At 58.4% G+C, this 23,043-nt stretch overlaps 1 protein-coding gene and 2 long non-coding RNA genes across 7 annotated transcripts; 2 read left to right on the top strand and 1 right to left on the bottom strand.

The window, feature by feature from the left end:
* Window positions 1-8,567: 8,567 nt before the first annotated feature.
* SIX3 (SIX homeobox 3) lies at window positions 8,568-19,431 on the bottom strand. Its single transcript, XM_072768224.1, has 3 exons — window positions 19,183-19,431; window positions 10,667-11,501; window positions 8,568-8,782 (listed from the first exon to the last, which is right to left on the bottom strand). Exons 1-3 carry the CDS (start codon window positions 19,235-19,237, stop codon window positions 8,590-8,592), a joined length of 1,083 nt encoding a protein of 360 aa, XP_072624325.1. The 5' UTR covers window positions 19,238-19,431; the 3' UTR covers window positions 8,568-8,589.
* On the top strand, window positions 11,632-13,022 carry LOC140600156 (uncharacterized). Its single transcript, XR_012003342.1, has 2 exons — window positions 11,632-11,897; window positions 12,798-13,022. It is a non-coding gene; the product is annotated as an uncharacterized lncRNA (long non-coding RNA).
* LOC140600155 (uncharacterized) lies at window positions 14,710-22,475 on the top strand. Of its 5 annotated transcripts, none has more exons than XR_012003340.1 (6): window positions 14,710-14,783; window positions 18,073-18,236; window positions 18,981-19,245; window positions 19,755-19,842; window positions 20,113-20,350; window positions 21,988-22,475. It is a non-coding gene; the product is annotated as an uncharacterized lncRNA (long non-coding RNA). The 5 variants fall into 5 exon arrangements; XR_012003338.1 differs by lacking the exon at window positions 14,710-14,783 and adding an exon at window positions 14,804-17,461; XR_012003337.1 differs by lacking the exon at window positions 14,710-14,783 and having other exon boundaries at window positions 17,693-18,236.
* Window positions 22,476-23,043: the final 568 nt, after the last annotated feature.

Here is a 23,043-nt window from a genome sequence, read left to right as displayed (position 1 = left end):
CTGCATCTCATGGCAATCGGTACAACAGTCTCACTGCACACTCAACAAAGTTCACATAAACACACCATGGAGTCCCATGCACTGGGGAGAGTTGGTGGTGCAAGTGGAGCTCAGTCCAATCTGGGAGAGGAGCCGGCTGAAATCTCTGCTCATCCTCTGAGCTCCGGAGGAATGCCAGCGTGCAGTGTGGCCCCTCGCCCAGGGCGTCTCTCAGGTCCAGTTCCTGTAGGAGGTGAGTTCTGGCTGGGGCTACATACCAGCAAAGCCCAAGTGGAGGAGCGAGCGGGAGTGTGCGCCCAGACAGGCAGGGCCTAAGGCGGCCGCTCCCCACCCTTTCCCACTCCCTTCTCTCGCATTGGCCTCATCTTGCGCGCTCAAAAGCAGGATCCTAGGAAAGGATGTCCTCGTCCTCGGCCACGGGGAGCGCTGCGGCAAGAGAGGTCGGAGGGGGGCACCGGACGCACAGGTTCGGCGGAGCGTGCGAAGGTAGGGGCTGGCTGTGCGGCCGCCGCCGAGCCCGGGCCCTCTCTGGGCCTCGCTCTCCCCCTCGCGCGCCATCAGAGCCGCGTCCGGCCCCGACACGTCGGCGGGGGCCGTGGCCTGGACGCCAAACGCCCACAGGTGCACTTGCATCCGTGGGTCCGTCCTTCTCCCAGCCGGGCCTGGCCCTGCGGCGCCGGCGCGTCCCGGACGAGGTGGGGGCAGGGGGCAGGCGGCGGCGGCGGACCTCGAGGCGGACCCCTTCCTCCCTTCACACGGGTGTGACCAGGCCGCAGAGCCAGGGGCGCGCACGCCCGTAACCAGCAGGGCGATCCGTCGTTCAGAGGCCCTGCTAAGAATTTCTGTTTAATAATGGTCGCAAATTAGTTATAATGGTAAACAGTCATCTCAAAATCCAACAAACGAAAGCCAGCGCCGTCCTGGAAGGGCTCCAGGCCGCCCCCCGGGCACAGGACCCGGGTGGGGCAGGGCGGCGCGGCTGGAGCAGCGGGGAATCGCGCCCGGGGGCGGGGGCGGGGGGAGACTTCGGCCACAGCGCCTCCCAGCGGCCGGAGAGAAGAAAGACGGAGTCCGAGCTAGGCAAGCCGGGACAAAGGCCCCGCGCCCGAGCGCCGCGGAGGCCGGGGGCGGAGCGGGGGCTCGGGGCGCGCACACCCACCGAGCCGCGCGGCCTCGCCCAGACCCCCGCCCCGCGGGCCTACCTCCCACGCCCACCTCCCGGCCTCGCGCCGCCCTTCGGACGTGGTTAGGTTCCCGGAGCGCGCACACCCTCCGGCCTGCACCTCCAGGGGGCCCGGCACTCCGCCCCCGCCCCAGCCTCACCTCTTCCAAGGGGAGGAGAGCCGCGGGGACCTCCTGATCGAGAGCGACCCCAGCCCCACTGCCATTTCCATCCTCCCGCGGAGAGGCTCTCCCCGCCCGAGGACAGACGGACGGGCCGACGTGGCTTTCCCAGTGCCGTCCTTTCTTGCCAGCACAGTCTGTAAAGTCCTCAGTGCCCGAAGGGTTGCACTCCTGCAGCTTAAGGCCCTTTCCTTTTCCAACAAGAGTGTGTGTAGAAATCGGTCGAGAGTCTGGGCTTATTTGTAAAAAGTGGAGAGAACTGGCTAGGAGTGCAGGCTCGCCTCTGTTCTGCGCTCGGATGCGCGCCGGGGTCTACCGTGGGAGGCGGTGTGTGCCCGTGTGGAGGGGGCCGTGTGTCATGTGAGTGGAGTCGCAGGCGAGGGTCTCCGAGAGCGCAGTGCGGGTGGGGGAGGCCGTTGCTGAATGCAGACGGGGTGTGTTCAGGGTTGGCCTCTTCTGGGCACAGGAAGCAGCCTGTGCTCCCGGCCCGCAGGGGAGGGGGCACTGTGCCCTCCTGTCGCACAGCCGCAGCGCTCAGTTCCCTTCCCAGGTCCCACCTGGCATCGGTCACTGTGCTCGCAGGGACACCTCCCTGGAAACCCGATTTGTTCGTGCGCTTACAGCCAGCACCCTCTCCTCACCCAGGCCTGGCCCTCTTGCTGCCTGAGCCCGGGAAGGAGCTGCTCGGCACTTTCCCTGGCCCTTCACGTTCCTATCCTTCTCCACTTTGGGTCTCACCCCTGCTCTCCTTTCTCTCTTTCTTCCCCTTTTGCTTTTCTTCCTCCTCTATAATTTCTCCCCCTCTTCTATTTTCTCCCTTACCTTCTTGCTCAGCAAAACACATGCCCTTGAGCATTTGGGGGTGGATTATAACATGGAGACCCCCCATTTCCTGACTATTCCCAACATCATCCATGTTTCTCTGGAGGTGCTTATCTTATTCTCTGCCTATATTCGTTGCGGTCCCAGCCTCCCCGGGGTGTGGGGTGTGTGTGTGTGTGTGTGTGTGTGTTCTGGGAATGGGTGAGGTTGGGCTAAACAGTGGCCTCCAATATCTAGAGTCAGGCAATGTGGTTTGGGGGTTGAAGTGCCTCTGGGGGACATTTTCCATTATGTCTTTGGGTTGTCTCATGCCTGTCCAGTGTCTGAAGGCTTCCTCTGCATATCCTCTGTGTTTTTGTTTTGGTGGATGGGTACCAGCTGTGTTCCCCGACTATATTTATTACTTATCTGCTCCTTTTCTGGTATGCAAACTTTTGGCAAGCCCCGGCCATAATATATAGCAGGCGGAACACTAAATATTTTTTGGTGCTAATGCCATTTTATGCAGCCGCGTATTTCTTTCACAGAGTGGATAGTTCTGTAGAGGGTGCAGTTGTGAGATGGGGCATGTTTGCACGTGCATCTGTGCAATTTGGAGTGTATGTGCCCTAGAGGGTGTGCCTGCAGGAGAGGGAGGTTGGTGAGTTCTTGTGTTTGTGTCTGAGGATCAATGTAGAATCTGTAAAGAGGAATCAGAGAGGGGCCTTAAATGGTGTAGGGAAGGAGGTCCATGGGTGCTGGGAACCTGCTCTGGGGGCAGGCGGGTATATAAGGGAAAGGCCTATATAGGGTTTACAATGAAATGGACCAAGGGTGAGGTGTGTGCATAAAATGTGAGTTGAGGGGTATATCTGTGTCAATAACTGAGCATGCATGTGCGTGTGTGTCGTAGGCTCTGTCAGCCTGGCTGTTCCTGCCTGCTCCTGGGGAGCCCCGCCCTACACTGCAGAGCTCAATCAGCCGCTGCATGAATACACTCGAATGGAAAGTTGTGCTCAGCTGACCGGAGAAATCGGAGCCGGCTAGCACTGCTCCCCCCTCCCAGGCTCCCTCCTGCCCTTCCTTGGGGCTGCCCACCTGCCTACGCATGGGGACTGAGGAGGCTCAACTCAGCTGGGGTTAGATGGGCCCAGGGTGGTGGGGAGTTGGGTGGGCCTGAGCTCCAGGACCTGGGGGCTCACATCCCAGAGGGCTGGGCTTCTCACCCCCTGTGCTTGGGCACGCAGGGGATTGGTGAGGGCTCCGGGAAAGACCCCAAAGCAGCAGCCCAGTGCTCCAGGTGATAGCCACACAAAGACATCGGTAGGGACCTAGATGGCCACAGAGGCACACAAGGACAAGGAGAGGGAGAAGAGACTGGGTCATCCCCTGCTGGGGGAGGCCAAGTAGACCCAATGTGCCTCAGGTCTGAGCCTAGGCTTCGGGCTCCAGTGACCCTCGCGATGGGCTAGATCCAGAGTGTGCCAGGCTGGTCAGTTCTCTTTTCTAAAGAAGCTGAGAGAGTCACTCTGCGCCACGGGCCACAGTAGGGTTCGCATTCCACCCCAACTTGGCCCACCTAGGCCTGGGCCTTGCCCTCCCATTACCTCACTGGAGCCCTCCCCGCATCCAAAGTCCAGCCATCCCTGGCTGGTGCCACCACCTTCAGCCTGAATCCCAGCCCGAACCAGCCAGGCTCCTACGCCTTCAATTCCACTATTGATCAGCATCCTCACCCCATGCCGTGGCAGCTTCCAGGTCATTTCATTTTAATCAGCTGTATGTCTCACTTGGGATAATTAACTGTGTTGGTGCTGGGCAGTCGATGCTGCAGGATTTGAAGAGGGCAGGAAGAGGGGCTGAATGGGGTCTCAGGGCCAGAGCTCCGGGTGCTGGGGAGGCGGGGAGGTGCAAGGAAGAAAAGGTGAGCAGGCCGGAAGTGGTAGATTGGCCTTTCTCACCTCAGGCAGGGAGCTTCTAGGGGCCAGTGACTTTGGGATAGATTTTTCCAGCTTTGCTTCCCATTCTGTGGCTTCAGGTTTCCCATGCAAATCCAGGATTGCCATTGTTTTTCACTGAGGGAGGCAGGAATGAAGAGAATATCCCCAAATCGGCTGCTAATCTTCAAGCCCCTTATCCCAACAGTAGGCAGCCCAGGGACACTCAGGCCTCCGCACACAGGGAGACTTCAGGCGCTCCTGCTGGGGCACCAGGCAGAAACGTGCTGTGCACAGGGCAGGGGCACACACGGGGTGGCTTGTGCCAGAGCTGAAGTACACCAGAAGGAGGGGAGCTGATCCCTGGGCCTGAACAGAGAAGATGGATGGTCAATGTTGAGGCCTGTTTACCCAGCCTGACAAGGCTTATGAGGACGCACATACCGGTATACACCCTCTCCCCCTCCAGACACGGTCCACAGCATTCCCAGGCTGTGGGGGGCTGTGCACAGTGGCTGAGCTGGCTTTTCTGCCAGCAGGGGCTTCAGTCAAGCCTCACCCTTGAGCTCCGCCCTGGCTGACCCTGGGATGTTGACTGTCTTGGCCATAGCTTTGAGGGACCCAGAAAGAGAATGGGCAGACAGCCCATGAAAAGAGAGATCTGGCTAGAAAGGGGCCTCTTTTCTCTCACTCCCATGTTTGAAGGGGCGGGGGGCCAAATCCAATGTAATATCCGTATTGATCAGGGTAAAAGGCAGACTGGAGAAGCCAAAGAGCCCAACTCCAGTCTGCCCTCTGGTCAAAGAATACAGATTGTGATCCCCTTGCCCCCATTCCTTAAAGGCAGAAAGAGGAAGGTCAGTGATGGCTGGGTAGCCTGGGAGTCATATCGTTGGGTTGAGTAGAACAAGGGAATCCACCCAAATGGACATCCACAAAACATGTGTCCACTGCACAGAAAGGCCCTGTACACACAGCACCCTATAGTACCAGAGCCACCTCTTGACGAACTAGGTAAATATAAACTGCCCAAGCTACATGCAAATAATTGCCTTACAGGCAATATAAAAGAAAACACATACTGGACACACATCGATGCACTATACACACATGTATAACAAACATCACACGCACATGCACACACACACACACACACACACCTTTATATGTAGACCTTGATCACATGTGGAAGCCCAGCATTTGGAATCGCAAACATCTACACCACTCACCACAAGCACTCATACTTCTCCTGCAGGGAATCTGTAGGGAAGGTCAGAAAGTGCAGAGTATAGAGTATTGGTATTTGCACAGACCTGAGTAGAAACATAGGGGATGAGGGAGAGTGATGGATGATAGATAGCAAGACAGACAGGTAGCAGGCTGGTGGCCACCCAACTGAACCTAGGCCCCCCAACGCTGAAGGTTGCTGTGGTGTCTGATAGCCTGTTTTCTGAAGTGGAGCGAGAGGAAAGGGTACTGGATACTACAAACTTGCTTTCTTTCTCTGGTATGTTGAGACAAGGAGGCATTTCAACTTCACAAATTTGTCCTCTGTCCCAGGACAGAAAGGTATCTGCTCCCTAGTTTACCAATCAAAGACCTCCCAACAGTCACTCTCCAGCAGTGCCACCCCTGTCCTTCCACCCATCAATTCTAGTTAGCCGGTTGGGTAGGGTCCATCCAGAATCTTTACACTGTCTGAGGCAGCCCCTCCAGCCCCTTGGGCCCCTTTGGATTGCAGGCCCAAGTTCTGGGGCAAGTATGAACCATACATTTTAAAGTGCAGGTAAGAGGACAGAGCCTGGCATCCAAGGCATTCTATGCACCAGAACATTGGCTCGATCTGGGGAGAAGCCAGCAGCCCCTTCCCAAATTCCTGCCACCTGGGTCAATGTTGCCTGAAACGTGGCATCACCAGGAATGTTTTCCAAGGCAGAGAATGCATGCAGAGATTCTGACGCAGTGTGCCAGGCCTCAGAACTTGGAAGCTCTCAGGTCATCTGAATGCCCTGGATCTAAGTAAGGACGCACACAGAAACCTTCCCCTCCAGGCAAGCTCACCCTGGGTACACCAGGCCCCACTTGAATGCACAGGGCACCTCTGGGCCTGGCAGCATTTCTGCCTGGCCAGGCCCTGTGTAAACCTCACGGCGAGACTGGAGATGGGGACAAAAGGAAATCGGAAGTCAAAATTAGTTTGGAACCAGCGCGAAATTCCATGCACGTTTCTCCCTAATCCTCCTCCCTTTGGAAATTGGACTTTTCAAGTGAAGGCAAGTTTTCTGAAATTACCTCTTTGGCTCCTCCGGCTCAGGCTGGCCTGGCCCAGAGCGGCAGGGGCGCGGTCAGCCACTCCATCAGGGGGAAATGTGGGGGCCCCGCCGGGCAGGGCAGGGAGGCCTGGGGCTAGTGGGAACCTGGTTAGCCAAAGGCTGTGGTGTTTTTTTTGTTTTTTTTTTTTTTTTTTGGTTTTCATTTTAAAGTGTAAATCAGCCCTGAAAATGTCTTAGGAGCTGGAAGAGACTCCAGTTGATCCCCAAAAGACGGGAAGAAATTTCAAGGATTTTTGATCCTCAAGGATCAAGATCCGTAAGGCAAGTAATACAGTCACACAGACCCAAAGCAGGAGTGGTGAGGAGAAAGCCCGCCCCAGCTGTAGGCCCTAAACTCCTTGCACTACCTCTTTCTTCGCTCTCTCTACCCTCCCTACCCTGGCCACTATGGTTGCCCCCAACTCCACTTGGGCAAAAAGAAGACAAAACCTGTCAACTCTGCTCTGGATAGGTGGATTGTTGGTTTGATGACCTTGTGTGTTTACCCTTAAAAACACACACACACAAAATCCAACAACAACAACCAGAAGATGCCAAACACACCCCCCCCAAAGACCCACAGGGCCGCAGCAGGCTAGAATTCATGCGGATCTCGGCCTGGCATCTCCTTCTGAAGAAACCGGCGGGAGCCCCCCTCCCCTCTGCGCCCTCGGAGCCTTTCGTTCCAGATTTGGCTCCGGTTCTCCTCCGGAGGGCCTGTTCCCATCTCTCCCCCGCCACCCACACCCCCACCATCTCCAAGGAAAAGCTCCTACCCAGCCTTAAAATGCTGCCCCAGCTCGAGTGGCGCAGGGAGTCGGAGTGGAAGTGAAGGCCGGGCGCTGCTCGAACAAAAATACCAGTCTCGGGGAGTGATAAGAAAATGGAGAATACTGTATTTGCTTTAGAAAGTTTTTACATATAGATAAACACGCAGTTAAGATAACAGTAAAAGCGCCCTACGGGGAGTGAGAGATATCTCCAAAGCAGCTAAGAAATACTTGAAATAGCTTTTGCATAAGAATACTACGGACTCACTCTCCGCTTCCGCTAGCGACGGGGTCCCTCGTCCTAACCCAGCCCGCCACGCCACGCCTTGACTGCCAAGTCGACGCCAGGAACACCGAGTGGGAGGGGAACCCCAAAAAGGAAAGAGACAGGTGAGCGGGGAGGGAGGCAGGGGGTGGGGGGGAAGAGAATGAAAAAGGAAGAGGAGAAAAAGCAATATCATATACAGGCAATTTCTACACATATATTACAAACTGGGAAAATGACCGATCATTAAGATATACATAATTCATATAAAATTTTGAAATAAAAATAAAAATCTGTTACAGTCATAACTATTCTTTTTCCACATTTATAACCAGTACCCACACAGGCAGTGACAGAGTGGAGAGAAAAAGGTGCTTACGAAGAAAATGATTGTCTGCTGAACAAAAAACAGAAGATTGCATCTTGTTTGACCAATACTTGGACTTAAAAACAGAGAAAGAAAGAGAGCGAGAGAGGAAAAAAGAGAGAGCGAGCAACAAAAGGCGAGAAACATTTGCTATTTCCCTCTCGAGGAGTTCTTTTTTTTTTTTTTAACAAATTCTGAACGGAGATGGCGGTTTTATTTTTTTTTTCTCTTTTTGTCTGTTTTGCTTTTGTCGTCTTGTCGTCGTGGTGGTGGTCGGTTTTTGTATAGTCGACTCTTTTTTAAATCGTTTTAAACTAGAGAGAATATTTTCCCAGATACAAATAAATCGTCATGCAGGTGGGGTGCCGGGTCCGTGGGAACCGAAAGGAGAAGCCGTGCTTGTCCTAGAAAGTATACAATTGTCACCTCTTTTATGTTTTCTGCCCGCAACATCAGCGTTTGTAACTGTCTGTTGGCGTCGCGGTCCTTTGGGGTGGCCGTGGTGGTAGATGGTGGTTGGGGTTGTTGATAGTTTGCGTTTAATTTGTTATTTTTCTTGGTTTTTTATATATTTTTGGCTGGGGTGGAAGTGTGTGTGTGTGTGTGTACTTTGTGTGTGTGTGTGTGTGTGTGTGTGTGTGTATGATTGTGTATCCTGATTTCGGTTTGTTCTGGGTATGGAGGAGGAAGAAGAGGAAGAGGAGGAGGGCGAGGAGGAGGAGGAGGAGGAGGAGGAGGAGGAGGAGGAGGAGGAGGGGAAGGAGGGGGAGGGGGAGGAGGGCGGCCTTGGCTATCATACATCACATTCCGAGTCGCTGGAGGTTACCGAGAGGATGGAGGTGCCGGTGTCCGCGCGCTCCGTCAGGCTGGACACGCTGGTGGTGGGGCTGGCCGCCGTGGACGGCGACTCTGCCGAGCCGTGCGTGGGGCAGCCGGGCTCGGCCAGCGAACGCATGCCGCTCGGTCCGATGGCCTGGTGTTGGAGCCTGCGGGAGACAGAGAGCCGCACCAGCCCTGACACGGCGGCTCCGCCACCGGGCTCGTCAAGCCGCCTCCCCGCGCCCGCGGCCGCCGGGCTCCCCAGCCTCCCAGCCTCCCCAGCCGCGCGCCCTCCGCCACCACCCCGACTCGGCTCCCTGCGCTCATTTCTCGCCCCCTTCCCCTGCCTCCAAGCACCCCACCACTCGTTGAACGCCGCAAAGCCCCCCCCCAGCGCGGGTCTGGGCTCTCTTCTCTCCTTCCCGGGGCTCTTCGGGGCTCCCCAAGGCTTCCCAGTTCGCAGCCGGCCTCCGAGGAGAGGTAGGACCCGAGGCCGGCCTCCTGGGGAGGCCCCGGGAGCACAGCGCAGGACTCGGAGCCCCAAGATGCCCAAGTCCGAGAGGGACAGGGTGCTTCTTGCTCCCCCGCCCCGGGGACTCTTCAGACTGAACCGGGTGGCCCAGCGGCGGGTGGCCACAGTGGCTCCCGCCCCAGCTCCCCCAACACACCCAGAGCTGTGGGTTGCTCACCCGCAGCCTCTCCCCAGTAGGACCCGCTGGCTTTGCTCTCTGGCTCCCTGTGCTGAGCGCAGGAGCAGGGCTAGAGAGAACGGAGAAGCCGGAAGCGGAAAAAGTGGGGAAGAGGTGCAAGAGAGAAAGGAGAGAGAAGGCGGCAGGAGGGGGGTGTGCAGAGCAGTCTCCGTCTTCCCCTTTCCCCGCACCAGGCAGCTGCTGCCGGAGCCTAGTCTCTGAGTTCCCACAAGGAGGCCTTGCCCTGGTCCTGGGCACTCCCCCTCTCAGACGAAAAACTGGCTCGGCGGGCACGGGTGAGAGGGCCTAGGGCTCAGGCCTGGGCCACCTGAACGCAAACACACTCACTCACTCCAGGAACTCAGCCCTGGCCTCCAGCCCCTGGCAGCTGTCAGCAGCTGGGGCCCTGCTCCCTGCCGTACACCAGGCCCAGCGCCTGCGCAGGCTAGGTAGGGGCGCGGGCTTCTCACCAGGGCTTCTACCCCACTTCCTTCCCCCTTCCCTCCCATTCTTCGCCCCTTCCTCCTCCTCTTTCCCTCTTAGTTCTTTTTCTCCTTACCTTCCCCCAGGCCCAAGTGCGCTGACTGGTGAAGCCCAGACAACTTTATGATTTTGTGGCCAACTTGCTGGCAGTGGGTTTGCTCCTGCTCCTCCTGGCTTCCCAAGTTAGTGGACCAAGGGGATGCTCCTTGACTGGGGCAGGAGGGCTAGCACCTGTGTGCTCTTGTACACACACACACACACACACACACACACACACAAGGCCTCTCTACTTCCCCGCCTGGTTTTCCTGCTCCCACTCAGGCAATTGGCAAAACTGAGGGAAAGAGGCCTGCTCCACGGTGGCCAGCGACCTTTCTTTTTTTCCCTTTGTGGCAGAGACCCCACTGTTCAGTTTCCTTTCCGTGACTTCGTGGATTCCTCTCCGGGTTTTTGCAATGCATAATAATAAGAACCGGTTGGCAAGGACGGCTTTCCTCCCTTCCCTGTCTGCAGGCTGCAGGGGAGTGCGGAGCCGGGCACGGGCTGCGGAGGTGGCACGGGTGCAGCGCGGGGCCAAGGCTCCCGGGGCTGGGACCGGGGGGCCTGTGGACGGGCGCTCGGGACCTCACACCCCCACACTCTCCACCCTGCCGAAAGCCCCTCTCCGACAAAGTAGTCCATAAGCCCGCCGCCCGGCCCTCTTCTGCGCGTCTGGGCCAGCGGAAACTTTCTCCAACCGGCCAGGGGGTCGCGGCTGCTCGCGCGCCCGGCGGCCCCCGGCCCCCCGCCCCCTCCGCCCCCTCCGCCCCGGTTTCAGCCCCGCTCCCCCCGCTCCGCGGCCCCCCGAGACGGTAGCCAGGCCGCGGGCCCGCCACTGACCTGTTCTTGGCCGCCGCGGCGCGGTCGCGCTGCCTCCGGTTCTTAAACCAGTTGCCTACTTGTGTGGGGGTGAGGCCGGTGGCCTGCGCCAGTTCGCGTTTCTTGCTGGGGTTGGGGTAGGGGTCCTGCAGGTACCACTCCCGCAGCAGGCTCCGAGTCCGCTCCTTGAAGCAATGCGTCTTCTGCTCGCCGTCCCAGATGGTGCGCGGCAGCGGGAACTTCTTGCGCACGCGGTACTTGTCCACCGGGCCGAGCGGGCGGCCGCGCAGCTTCTCGGCCTCCTGGTAGTGCGCCTCGAGCCACATGGCCTGCAGCTTGCCGTGGGACTCCTTGGTGAACTTGTGGTTCTCCAGAATGTGGTAGAGGTCGCGGAAGTTGCCCGTGTGGAAGGCGACCACGGCGCGCGCGCGCAGGATCGACTCGTGCTTGTTGATGGCCTCGCACGCCCCGGGGGCCACGGGCAGCGACCAGAGGAAGCGGCCCAGCCGCTCGATGTCGCCCGTCTCCTCCAGCGTCTCGCAGACGCTGGCCACCTGCTCCGGCGAGAAGTTGAGGGTGGGCAGCTGGAACATGGACAACTCTTCCGGGGGGGCCCTGGAGCCGCCGCCGCCGCCGCCGCCGCCGCCTGCTCCGCCAGCACCGCCGCCTCCCGCACAGTTCCCGCCGCCGCCGCCGCCGCCGCCGCCGCCCGCGCCGCCGCCGCCGCCGCCGCCCGCACCGTTCCCGCCGCCGCTACTCGCCAGAAGTAGGGAGCGGTGATGAGGATCGGCGAAGTTTGGCAACAAGAAGTGGGAGGAATAGAGGTCTAGGGGGGAGCGGAATACCATGGACTGACCTGAGAGGAGAGGAGAAAATTCAGGGAGAGGAAGAGAGAGGGGAGGAAGAGGAGGAGAGGAGCGATGAGGACCAGGAGGAGGGAGAGGAGAGGGGGGAGGAGGAGAAGGAAAGGAGGGGGGAGCGGGAGGAGGAGGAGGGGGAGGAGGAAGGGCGTAAGGGACACCCACACCCCACACACATCCACACACACACACACCCGCGCAGCCACATAGAGAGGGAGGAAGGAGAGCGGCCCGGTGCGCGCGCGCAGAGAGAGAACCCGAGACAGAGAGAGGGAGAGGGAGAGGGAGAGAAAGAGGAGAGCGAGAGCCAACCACCGCCGAGTCAAGATTCAGCGATTCCACAGCAATCGCCCTAATGACAACAGCCTCATAATATCTCCCCTAAATCCACAGTGAGTGCAGCATTGAAACATTTTGTTTCGCTTTTCTATTGGTCTGCGGCGTGTCGTTGTGGCGTTGCCACGGCAACCGCTGCCAATCACTGTCAGCCCTGCCAATCAATACCGAGAACGTAAGGACGGTTTTACCACTTAGCCAGAGTAGGGGGGAGGGGGAGAGGAGGGAAAGAGGGAGAAGGGGGAGAAAGAGATTTTTTTTTTTAATCTTTGCAACTCTTAATCTCGCCACTTCCCCCTCTTTATCTATCTCTCTCTCTCTCCCTCGCTCGTTCTCTCGCTCTCGCTCTCTCTCTCTCTCTCCCCTCCCCATGTCTCTGAGCTCCCTTCTTCCCTCTTCCCCAAAGAAGTTGATCCAGAAATTCAAAAGGCCATGGACCTAGAGTTGTTGAATGGGATGAGCAATTAAAGGGGGGATTTTGTTGGGATGTAAGAGGCTCCCCACGCCGCATGAAGGCCGAAGGCCAGCCCTCAAGAAGACGCCGAGGGCCGAGGGCCGGCCAAGCAGGCACCGTTTGCACATGGTGTGCACGTCGGGCCGCCTCTTTCTGCCTATGTGAGCACTAATAGTGGCGAGGAAGAAAGAAGAGATGAGATCATGGGGCCCACCACACACTGACCCTGTCTGCTGCTCCCGGGATCCCGAATTTCGAGGGGTAGCTAACGCCTGAGAGCGAGAGGCCAGGACCCAGGGTGTCAGAAGCCGCTCTGGTCTCTCTCGGCCTCAATCGTTGTCCACATTTATCCCACTTTCATCTGCACTGGCTTCTACCCGCTTCTCTTTACTCTGCCCCGGTCAAGAAGTCTTGATTTCTACTATTGCCCTGTATTTTAAAATAACAGTACACTTCTTGTTTTCACCTTGAAAAGCAAGCCACCTCTTTATTTCCCCCCTAGGCTTCAGCTGTGTCCCCTGGGAGCTGACAAGTCTGGAACCCTTTGGAGCCCCCTGACATGTTCGCTACTTCTACTCCTCCAAAGAGCTCTGGATCTGCCTACCAGCCCCAGAAGGACACTCAAACTTATGGAGGCTTCTCCAAAGAAGCAGATAGGCCTGAACATTGCGTGTTTGCTCATATTGTAAAGAAAAAATAATAAAACTAATTTATCTAGGCAAAGTAATGTGACAAGCCTAAAACAGACCGCCAAAGGCCCGTAGAATAGAGAGAGAGTCCTCCCTCCCTCCCTCTGGCCACTGCAACCCTCCCCCCCCCTTACTCTCCCCCCACCCAGGGCCGGTATGGGTATTTATTCTAAGGTATGTTGCTTTTAAGAAGATGTAATCAGCATCTTTAGCGGGGCCTCCCTTTGTGAGGCTTCTGTAACTATGGAAGTGTGATTTACGCAGATTTGTCGGGGTCAGAGACGTCTTTCCCCTGAGCACTGTGTATATTTAGACAGGACTCGGTTTGGTGTTAAAAAGTGTATATTTTGAATGAGTTCACACACAGTAGCCAACAATGCCCACATTGTCGGCCCGTGTACAACGCGTATTGAAACGCAGCGTCCAGACTTCAACTAATCTGCCCTCAATAAAGCTGAAATAATTATCCTAAGCTGCCTTTCCAGAAGAAAAATCATTAAGGAATTCAAAACTCTTTTTTTAAAAAAAAAAAAAAAGATCTTTTCTACATTCCGATGCAGATCTGGGGGCGAGGCACCGAGTCCACACCACTTTGGAGATCTCAATGAGGGAGGAGAGAAAGAGATTGAGAGAATTTAAATGGGAAACCTAACGTGACTGGGGCTGTGAGTGTCCCACCCCTAAACCCCGAGCTCGGGCCCTGCTTAGGCCTTGACTCCCGCAGAGCCAGGCCTCCTGGGCAGAGAAGTGCAAGCTGTGATGGATGCTCCACTCTGGCAGAGAGGCTCTGGGCTGGGCCAGGGGGCCTCATGGGCCCCCCATCCCAGCGTCACCCCTGGAAGCCGAGGGTCCCCGGTCCTAAACCCAGTGACGGAGGCAGGGAAATATTCGCTCAAAGGGAAGACCCGCCAAGGCCCACTTCGGGTGATCTCTCCCCTCCAAGTATCTTGCTCCCAACCGTGAGTCCTTTTCCGTTCAGCTTCGAAGCTCTGGGCGGTCGTGCACAGCCGGCCCAGAAAGAGCCCTAAGGTTGGGACACAAAAACAGACGCTTCATCTTTTCTTCCCGATCCCTTTCTCTCGCAGGGGAAGGATTATAGGCTGAGGGGTGGGAGGGGGAAGGGGCAGGAGGAGGAAGCGGGGGAGGAAGGAATGAAAAAGGGGAGGGAGTGGGTATTGTGCCGCGTATGGGGGTAGAATTCCTACGGGTGGGTTTCCGAATATTGTGTTCAACTTTTTGAAAGCAGCTCGTGACCCCCGAAACTGCATCCCCTGGAGCCGAGGACCCAGGCGCCGGGCGGGCGGGTGAACCCAGCCAGTCCCCTCCCCGTCCCCACAACCCCCGCCTCCGGGTGGGGGCGACCCGGCCTCTCCCCGCCGCTCGCCGCCGGGCCAACCCCGGAGGGAGGCTGGGCAGGTGCCGCGGGCTCCGCCGAAAGTGCTGAAATTGAAAACCGTCGCCGCGCGGGGAGAAGTGAGGCCGGTGGGGCTGAGCCTCCGCTCGGCGACACCCCCGGCCCCAGCCCCGGCCGGGGCGCCTGCCGACGCGCCGCACCCCGCCGCACCCCGCCGGCGACTCGGGCGTGCAAAGCCGGGCGGAGGGCGGCTGCGGGGCGCGCAGCGTTGTGCGCTGGGACGGGGCCGGGAGCGGCGGGGCGGGCGGCCAGCCCCGGGCTGTCAGAGACGCCCCGCGCAACCGAGCCCCGCGCCGCCCACGGAGCCCGCCGCGCTGCCCCGCGGCCGCCGGCGCCTCTCCGCTCCGCTCCGGGCCCGAAGCACGACGCCCGCCGCCGGGAGCGCGTAAGTGGAGCGTCCCGAGAGCCGGGAGGGGGAGGCGGGGCGGCCGGCCTTCGGTGGGTGCGGATGGCCGGACTGGCTCCGGGTGGAGCCGGGAGCGCAGGCTCCGTGGGTCCCGGTCAAGGAGCGCGGGCCGAGTGGGGGAGGGGGCTCCGGAGCCCCAGAGCTTCCTCTCCCCAATTCCCAGGCGCTGGGCGCTGGGGAGGGGCGTCGGAGCAGAAGGACCTCGGGCTCCGGGGCCCAGGCGCCTTGCCCGCCGCTCTGGGGGCCCGAAGCACTGGGTAGCGCGAGGGAAGAGGGCTGAGCTGAGCTGGGGGACGTCTGGAGGGGTGGCGCGCGGGGGGGCGCCAGCACCCTGGATCTCTCAGAGAGTGGAGGAGTTTGGGAGGAACGGGTCAGCCCGCGGGGCCCCCCTGGCCGCTCCGACTTCCGGATCTGGGGTTTGGAGCCCGTACAGTCCGAGGTCACAAAATTGCCACCACCGCGTCTGCTTTAATCCTGGGCCAGGCAACTAACTGGCAAGACTGCGTACAGGTGGTGCGGGGAGAAAGGGCGCTTGAGCTGGAGAGTGTGTTTCTCCTACGAGGACCTACTGGGCGTTGATTTACAAAATCAGCCCCAACCCCAGCAGTCTCAACTCCACCCGGAGAGGTGCCCGAGAGACTCAGTCCTTGCTTGCCGTTACCCGGAAAGCCAAGAGGTCCGCAAGCCTCCCGGTTGGAGCAGCTGCACCCACTCGGCCTTGCTCGGCTCCGTGAGGCCAGTTTGTCCTGGGGGGCCCCCAGGACTTCGGGGGGCGGGGGCTGGCCCGGCAGCCCGCGGTTTGGGCCTCCCCGCAAGCTACAATCCGAGGCGCTTGGCGCGGGCGGCCGAGGAGGGCGCAGGGGAGTGCAGCACGTAGGCGGGGAGGCCGCGAAGCCCTTCAAGGACCCCGATTACTTTCCTTTGAATGAAAAACAACAACAACAACAACAACTGCTCCCTCCCTGCGCCCCCGCCCCCCGCCTTAGCCTCCGGGGACCCGCGCTCCGAGCAATTGTCGCCCCGGACAGTAAACACAGCTCAGTTGCCTCAACTTTCTCCGCACATAAAAGTTCCTGGCGTGCGGGGAAATTTGAATATTTGATCAGCCCCTTTGAGTGACCCTCATTAGCTTGGCGCCCTGCTAAGGCCCCGGCATTGCAAGAAAGCTGCTGGGCAAGGCATTTGTATGCCTTGTTAGCGCCGCTTAATGAAGCTGCCCCGACGGCTCAAAGGCGGCCTCCGGGGCCGGCGCTGCGCACCTCTCGGCACCCCACTCTGCCTAATGAGCCCCACCACCCGCGCAAGGCCCCTCCACCCCCCACATCCTCAAACAAGAGAAGTTGGCTCTGTCTTGGCCCACCATACCTCCCACTGCCAGGCCCAGGAGAGTGGGCACAAACCGTTCCCAGCTGGCTGTGGTGACCCAGCCCCAAGAGTGAGAGGTGGGAGGCTTGGGGGTTGTGAGTGATAGGGGCTGGGGAGGAGGGCTGTGGCCTCAGGTCTAGTCCAGGGAGTGCACTGGCAACCTCTCAAGAGGGCCAATTTCCAATCGTTTACTCCAGGTGCATTCGGACCAATGCTGGGGTGGCAGAGGGCAGATGTCTGGGGGAAGGTCAATTTTCAATCTCCCTCCCTTCCCAAGTTTCTTTGGGCTCCACTGCCTAGGAGACCATCAAATCCTTTGCAGAGATCCCCTTGGGAGAGCCAGAACTGGTATGCTAGGGCTTGAATTTGAGAAGGAGTGGGTACACTCAACTCCTCAGACATTGTTGTCCCTCCAACCCGGATGCCAAACAGTCAAATGCAGTTGGCACTACTAGGAAAGGCAATGGCACAACAGCCTACCTTGTCCCACTTCCCCTGCCCCAGAACACCAAGCCTTCTGTGGTCTCTCTTTAATCCTGCTTCCAGTCCTTGGGAAGCTTATAGAAAGCATTTTAGGCAGGGCCACCCTTTTCAGGACCAACTGGCTGCTAGGGCAAGATGGTACTAAAACAGACCTGAGGGCGAGGGAGAGAGGGAGAACTCTTTAAGGTAGGGGCACCAAAGCCACCATCTACTTCTCCTTTTCTCAGTGGGGCAAGTGACACGGTTGGCCAGCAAATCTAAGGAGCCCTATTAGAAGTTGTGTTTCAGTTCTCTGGAAAAGGAGTAGACTCTCTCTGCTCCATCTCTCCTCCAATGCTCATTTCCCTTGGACAGTTGTCACTCAAGGTCCCTCCTTGCACACCCAGTTTTTGGGTTTTTAAGCATCACTTTGGGGGGGGGGAGAGATTAATGCACTGTGTTTAGGAAACAAGCTTCTCTCAGATCCATGCTCTGGGCCTTCTGGAGGTACCCCCCACAGTCCCTCAGATATACAGCAGGCTGGCCAGGTGCCTAGCCTCAGGACCCCATTCCAGGGTGGCCACCTCTAGGAATGAGTGGCACCCAGCCAGCCCTCACCCTCTGCCAAAAAGCCAGCAAGGCCCTGGGATAGCAGAGCCTTCAAAGTCCCTCTGGTCTGCTCCTCTTCCCTTTCCCCCAGCTCAATCGGCTTGCCCCACCCCATTTCCCATCCCAGGACCCCCTAATTCAAGCCCAAACTGAGGATCTTTAGGGATCATCTCTACCCCGGCAAGACGGTGCCTGGGCCTTGATCCATCCAAAGGGCAAAGGTAGGAGCCGACAAGCGAGGAAGGAACGATGCTGGAGAGAAAAGGGACCTGAAGCGGGGGGTAAAACTCAGCCCTATGGCCCTAAGGCCAGGCCCACCAACTGCTCAGGGGAGGAGGTGAAGGGAGGGGGCTAGGAGTCCGCAGGCATCGGTCGGGGCAGCAGGGACCTAAGGCTAGATCCAGAGCAGAGGGGCGGGGAGGCGGGGGTCGGGGGAGCGCGCAGGACGGAGGGGGGGGGGGGGTGCGGCTCTTTAAGAGCCACACGGCTGGCAGGAGAAGCGCGCGGCCCGGTGCTGGTAGCGCATTGACCCCGAAGCGGATTTAGCGGGAAGGGAGCGGTCGGGCTCCGGTGGCTTTGTCCGGGGGCGACCAGAGAGGCCGAGGCACAAGAATAAGGAGCGACCGCGTCATGAAAGGCCGCGCCAAGGCGGCGGCGCTGCTGCTCTTGACTTCTGAGCAGGGCTTAGAAAGCTTGTCCCGGCTTAAGCCGAACTGCCTTCGCTGGGCCCTGAGCGCCGAGTCCGCGGGCTCAGAGCCCCGGCCTCGGAGCCGTGGGATGAGGGGGAGCTGGGGTGGCGGGAGACCTGGCAAAGCTGCTTTTGGCTCTACAGCCGCCTGGCCGACCGGAGCGTAGAGCTGCTAGCCAGACTGGCCGCGCCAGGGGACTGCCAGAGAAAGAATTTCCTTTTTCCAACTTCGGCTTTTGATTTTGTGTGTCCACTTGGAGCAGCTCTGGAGCCGACTGACCCCAAATGAATTCCCAACAGGTGGCCGGGTAAGTCCATTTAAAAATTCTGGTTATAGCATCAGCTCCTCCCCGGCTTCCTTCCTTTTGCCCTACAAGGTTCCCCCGTGGCCTCCCCGAATTCCCTTGTGCTCCTTACTCAGGTGAAGGTGAGGAAGGTGGTGGTGGTGATGATGGTGGTGGTGGTGGTGGTGAGAGGCGCCCTCCCCCTGGGGGTCCTCAGGCTCCCAGTTCCAGCCCAGGACAGCTGACTGGCGGCCCGTGAAGCTCCACCCAGTACCCCTAGGTCCCAACCACCCTTAGGTCCTTTGTGGGCCGCGATACCCCAAGGTGTGCGTGTGTGTGGCAGGGGGCGGGGGGATGGGAGAGTCTGGGTAGGGGAGGACGCGCCGCAGCATCTCAAGAGCAGAGCCAACAGGAAGGGGGCGGGGGACCCCGTGGCCCGGCGGCCTTTGTGTGTGGGGTTACTGCAGAAACCCAACTATACACCCTCTTTTATGGGAGACCTGGATCCTGCCCGGCCCGGGGGAGCCCGCGCCAGTTGTACAATAGCCCGAAGAAGAGCTTCGGGGCAGCCCCGGGCGGGGGAGTTGGAGGGGGCGAGCAGAGGGAGGAGGGGGAAGCCGAGAAAGGCAAAGGCAAGAAATCCCGGGCGTCCGAGTGAAAAGTCGAAAACGTCCTCGGAGCGCGCGGGAAACAGGCGCGCGCTCTCGCGGGCGCACATCCTCCTGTGTCACCCACTCTTACACACGCACTCACACCCACTCCACACAGGTTGCCCACGCACGCGGTCCTTGCAAGTACGGGGTCGCGAGCCTCAGCTCCCGAGCCGAGCCGCGAGCGGAGCCGCCCTCCTACTCCCCCCGCCCCCCCACTCCCCGGCTGTCAAGAGCCCTTCCGCCCGGCCACCGGTGCCCCGGGAATGACTGGGGGAGCTGGGAGGGCCCCCAGGAATGGGGCTCAGGGAGGATCTTACCTGCGGAAAGGTAAGGGAAGCCGGGAGCAGGAAGCAGCGGCGGATAAATATTCATTAGGAAGTGTAAGTGTCTCCTTTTAAACCGCGCGGCGCGCGCTCTCGCTCCTCTCTCTCTCTCCCTCCCTCCCTCTGTCCTCTTCTGAGGCTCTCTCCCCCTGTCGCTCAGTCTCCCCCCCCCTTTCCTGCGAAATGCCGGGTGGATCCCCGTCTAGCTAACCTGTTGGGAAGCCTGAGCCCTGGGCAGCGCCTCCACAGCTGTTTGCCTTCGCTCTTGGGGCGCGCGTTCCCCATCCTCCCTCCCTCCTTTCGCCCAGCCCCTCACCCCTCCTAAATTACTACATCATTAGCTTTATTTTCCAGGGTTGGGGGGGTGGTAACGGCGCAGACCGACGCACCTCCCCAGAGCAGGGCGAAAAGCCGGCGCTATCTGAGTCTGCCCCAACTCCATCCCCACCCCACATCCCCATCCCACATCCCCACCCAGTCTTTCCGTCTTTTTTCCCCTCCTGCCATCTCCACCTCCATCTGGATCAACCTAACTCCTCCATCCCTCCTTCGCTCGCCACCACCAGTCTGGATCCCCGGCTGGGGACTGGGTCGGCAGTGAGATGCCAGGTCTGCAGGTTCCGCGCGCGGGATTGGAACTTCAACCTGCACTGGGTGTGTGGGGGTAGCTTTCTGAGTCCCCCTTTCCCACGTAGGTTTTATAGCTTCACCCTGAGTAGGCACCTGGGCATTCCTGGGCCTTAGGATCAAAACACGAGGCACACATTCAGGACCTCACCTCGCCAGGCCTCAGAGTCCCCAGGCCTTAGACCTTTGGCCGGGCCTGGGAGGTTCCATGAAAGGTGGGGGAGAGGTGGCCTCACTTTATGCGATTGTGAAGGAGACACAGACCCACCGACTGACGGATTTACCATGGCCTTTTAGGAACAAACTGACCTGAAGTTAGATTCAAGTCCGCATCTTTCTCCCTCACGCTCATGAGAAAACACATCAACGGGATTCCAGGAAGGCGCAAGTCCCCGCAGGATCCCTCTGAGAATCGCTTGCAGCGGCAGGCGAGCACGCACACACCCCCGTCCCCACCCCCGCACACCCCAGGCCCAAGCTTCTCGCGCCCCCAGACTGGAAGGCGAGCCGGCCCTCAAGGCGGCTCCCGACAGAGGTATATGTCTGTGGACTGACGCAGGACGACCTTGGCCACCCTTCTCCCCGCTCCAGGCCTCTAGGGCACTCCAAGGGCTCTAAGAGGTGGCGGGGTCCCAGGGTGCTTGGCGGGGGGGTGGCGGGGCTCCGCGCTGCGGCGGGGCGGCGGGCTGAGCTCCGAGCGCCCAAGTGGGGGCGGGAGGAGGGGCCGAGGGGGCGGGCCCAGGCAAGTTCCCAGTTACAAATACGGCTGCTCTCGGAGGCCTCGGTGGAGAGCTTCGCCCCCAAACATGCGGATCGCTCGCCCCAAGGCGTCGTGACTTCCACTCTTGGGTCCTGCACCTTCCCCAAGATCCCCAAACTCCTTTGGCCGTCGGGTGGCCTGGAGGTGGGGTGTGACCGCTAGCCTCGAGGGGACCTAGCGACCCCGCCTCCGGCCCTCCCCCTCACTGGGCTCGGCCCCGACAAAATCCACCAAGACACGTCCCGGAGGCCGTTTGGATCCTTCCAGAAGGGAGAGAGGCGCAGAATCGTCGGAGGGTCTGCGTCCTCCTGGAATGTTATGAAGTTGGGCAGATGAACGGGTAGGAGAGGCCTAGAGGGCCCCGGGGCTAGGAAGCCGTATTGACTTCGCATCCTACCCAAAACCCGAGTTTGCACTTGCACACCTCCTCCTCCCTAAGCAGATCCGGCAGGTCGCACACTCAGGCTGAAGTTGAGTCACCTGACGGACCCTGGAAAGTACATGCAGTTGTCCCGGAATACACACGGTAGAATTAGGGGCAATTTGAGGAAGAAAGAAGGGTCCACAGACAGGATCATTCCAGCACCCGGCCCAGTTGTCCAGATGCTGACAAAAGCCACAGTGCCGGCGCAGAGTGACCCCGGCCACACGGGGCATGGGGCATATGTACAGGAAGCCACACACCGGGAGAGTGGTCGATTGAGAATGCAGGCTGCGAAGCTGAGGGCTTCCTGCTAGAGGGACGCTGGCTCCCGAGGGAAAAACTTTGTTGAGCCGACTGGGTGAAAGGTTTCAGGTCAAGTCCAGGAGACTACAAAGAGCACGTCCTCCACCCCAAAGCTGACGCTTTTCCCTTCCTCCTAGTCCGGCTGGAGACACACAGAAGAGGGCAATTCAGGAAAGGTTCATTTGGACCGGGATGATTTATTTGTTATTATTGTTATTGGTTTAGGAGATTGCATTCTGAAGGAGGATGGGGTGGACCGCATAGGTGCGCTCACTCAGTGCCCCGAGATTCCTAATACCTAATGGAGACCTTGGGAGCTAATCAGGTTCTCTTAAGTAGCGGGAGGGCCCTGGTTTTGCCCCTAACCCCTTCTAATGCTAAATTTAGTCTTTAAAAAGAATGGTGGCTCAGCTCCACACCGTCCTGCCTTCACTTCCAGCCCAGTCCCCTTTGTATTAAATAAGTATGCAAGAGAACACTCCAAAGAACATCCAACTATTTGGTTTATTAAACTACTTTTCTTTGTGAAATATTGGGAAGTTCTCACCCCCTCCTTCCCGGGTCCCAAGCCGAAGTCCCTGTCGGGGCCCAGTGAGGGTGGGGATTGAAGAAGAGGGAGTGATTCCCAGAGTAGCTCTCTCCTAGAAAGGCCCAAACAAGCGCACATACTTGTTTTTGGTTTCAGCTCCGTTTGCCTGCCTAGTCTGGGCGAACCTTCCAGACAGGAGCCACCATGGTTTCCCTGCAGAAGAGGCAGGCACGCTGGACGCCATGGTGCCCTCCCTTCTACTTCACCTCCCTTCCTGACTCTCTCTCTCTCTCTCTCTCTGAAAGCAGAGGGTAAGTTTGGGAAGATTCTTTTAGACAAAAAAATAGGAGAAAAAGAGGACGTTCTGGGCCAGCAAGTCGGATGACCGCCCTCCAAGGAGCAGAGGAAGGTCTGTCTTCTGAAGAAGAGACGAACCATCTGGAAACCACGGCAGGAGGACACTTTTAAACAAATGTGGTTGCCCTAGAAATGGAGGGGTTTGAGACCATGAGTAGGGAAGAATTTCTTTCCTTTGGAGAAGACTGTGTCCTTTTAATTTCCTCCCGAATATACACTTAATTCCTGGAAATTGTAGTAAGAGTTTGTTCTTTATAGATGTTCTAAACAATAAAGAGTGAAAATCATTTTAGACTCAATCTTCCTTGGAAGGGCAGTTTCTCCCAAGATGTTTTTTTCTTTTTCCAGGTTTGTTTTTCCTTATTCCCCTAGTAAGAGTCCACATCTCGGGAGGAGACTCTGGCCAAAAGAGAGAGAAATGAGTAAGGAGGAGACCGTCATTCCCAAACCCCGAGTGACTGCCATTCCCTATAGCTGAGATTTGTGTCACAAAGAAGCAGACTCCTTTACCTTGGGGGCATTTCTCCCCTCTTTGGGTAATTTCTTTAGAGCCTTTCTAATAATACATAACCAACAGCATTTTAGAGTTAAAGATGTTTGCTCTTGCTTACCAATTAATTGTACAAGATTCTTCAAAGTCTGCTTGTGTGATTTATAAAACCGGGTGTAGGTAGCTAAAGTCCTTGCAACAGTCATCACTCAAGCAGAAAAGCAGCTCGGCTTTCTCATAGCCCTAAATGCCCCCATGTACAGTGGCTGGAGCGAATTCCTTTTTCTCTATGTTTCCTAAATGCCCTGGTCACCTCTGCCGCAGCCACAGGACTCAGGGCCAAACCTCCGAGGTTTGTGACCTCT

This window comes from Canis lupus, chromosome 11 (assembly GCF_048164855.1).
Source record: "Canis lupus baileyi chromosome 11, mCanLup2.hap1, whole genome shotgun sequence".
Classification (NCBI taxonomy): Eukaryota; Metazoa; Chordata; class Mammalia; order Carnivora; family Canidae; genus Canis; species Canis lupus.
Note: the sequence above shows the minus strand (reverse complement) of the source record. Positions and strands in the feature narration are given on the sequence as shown.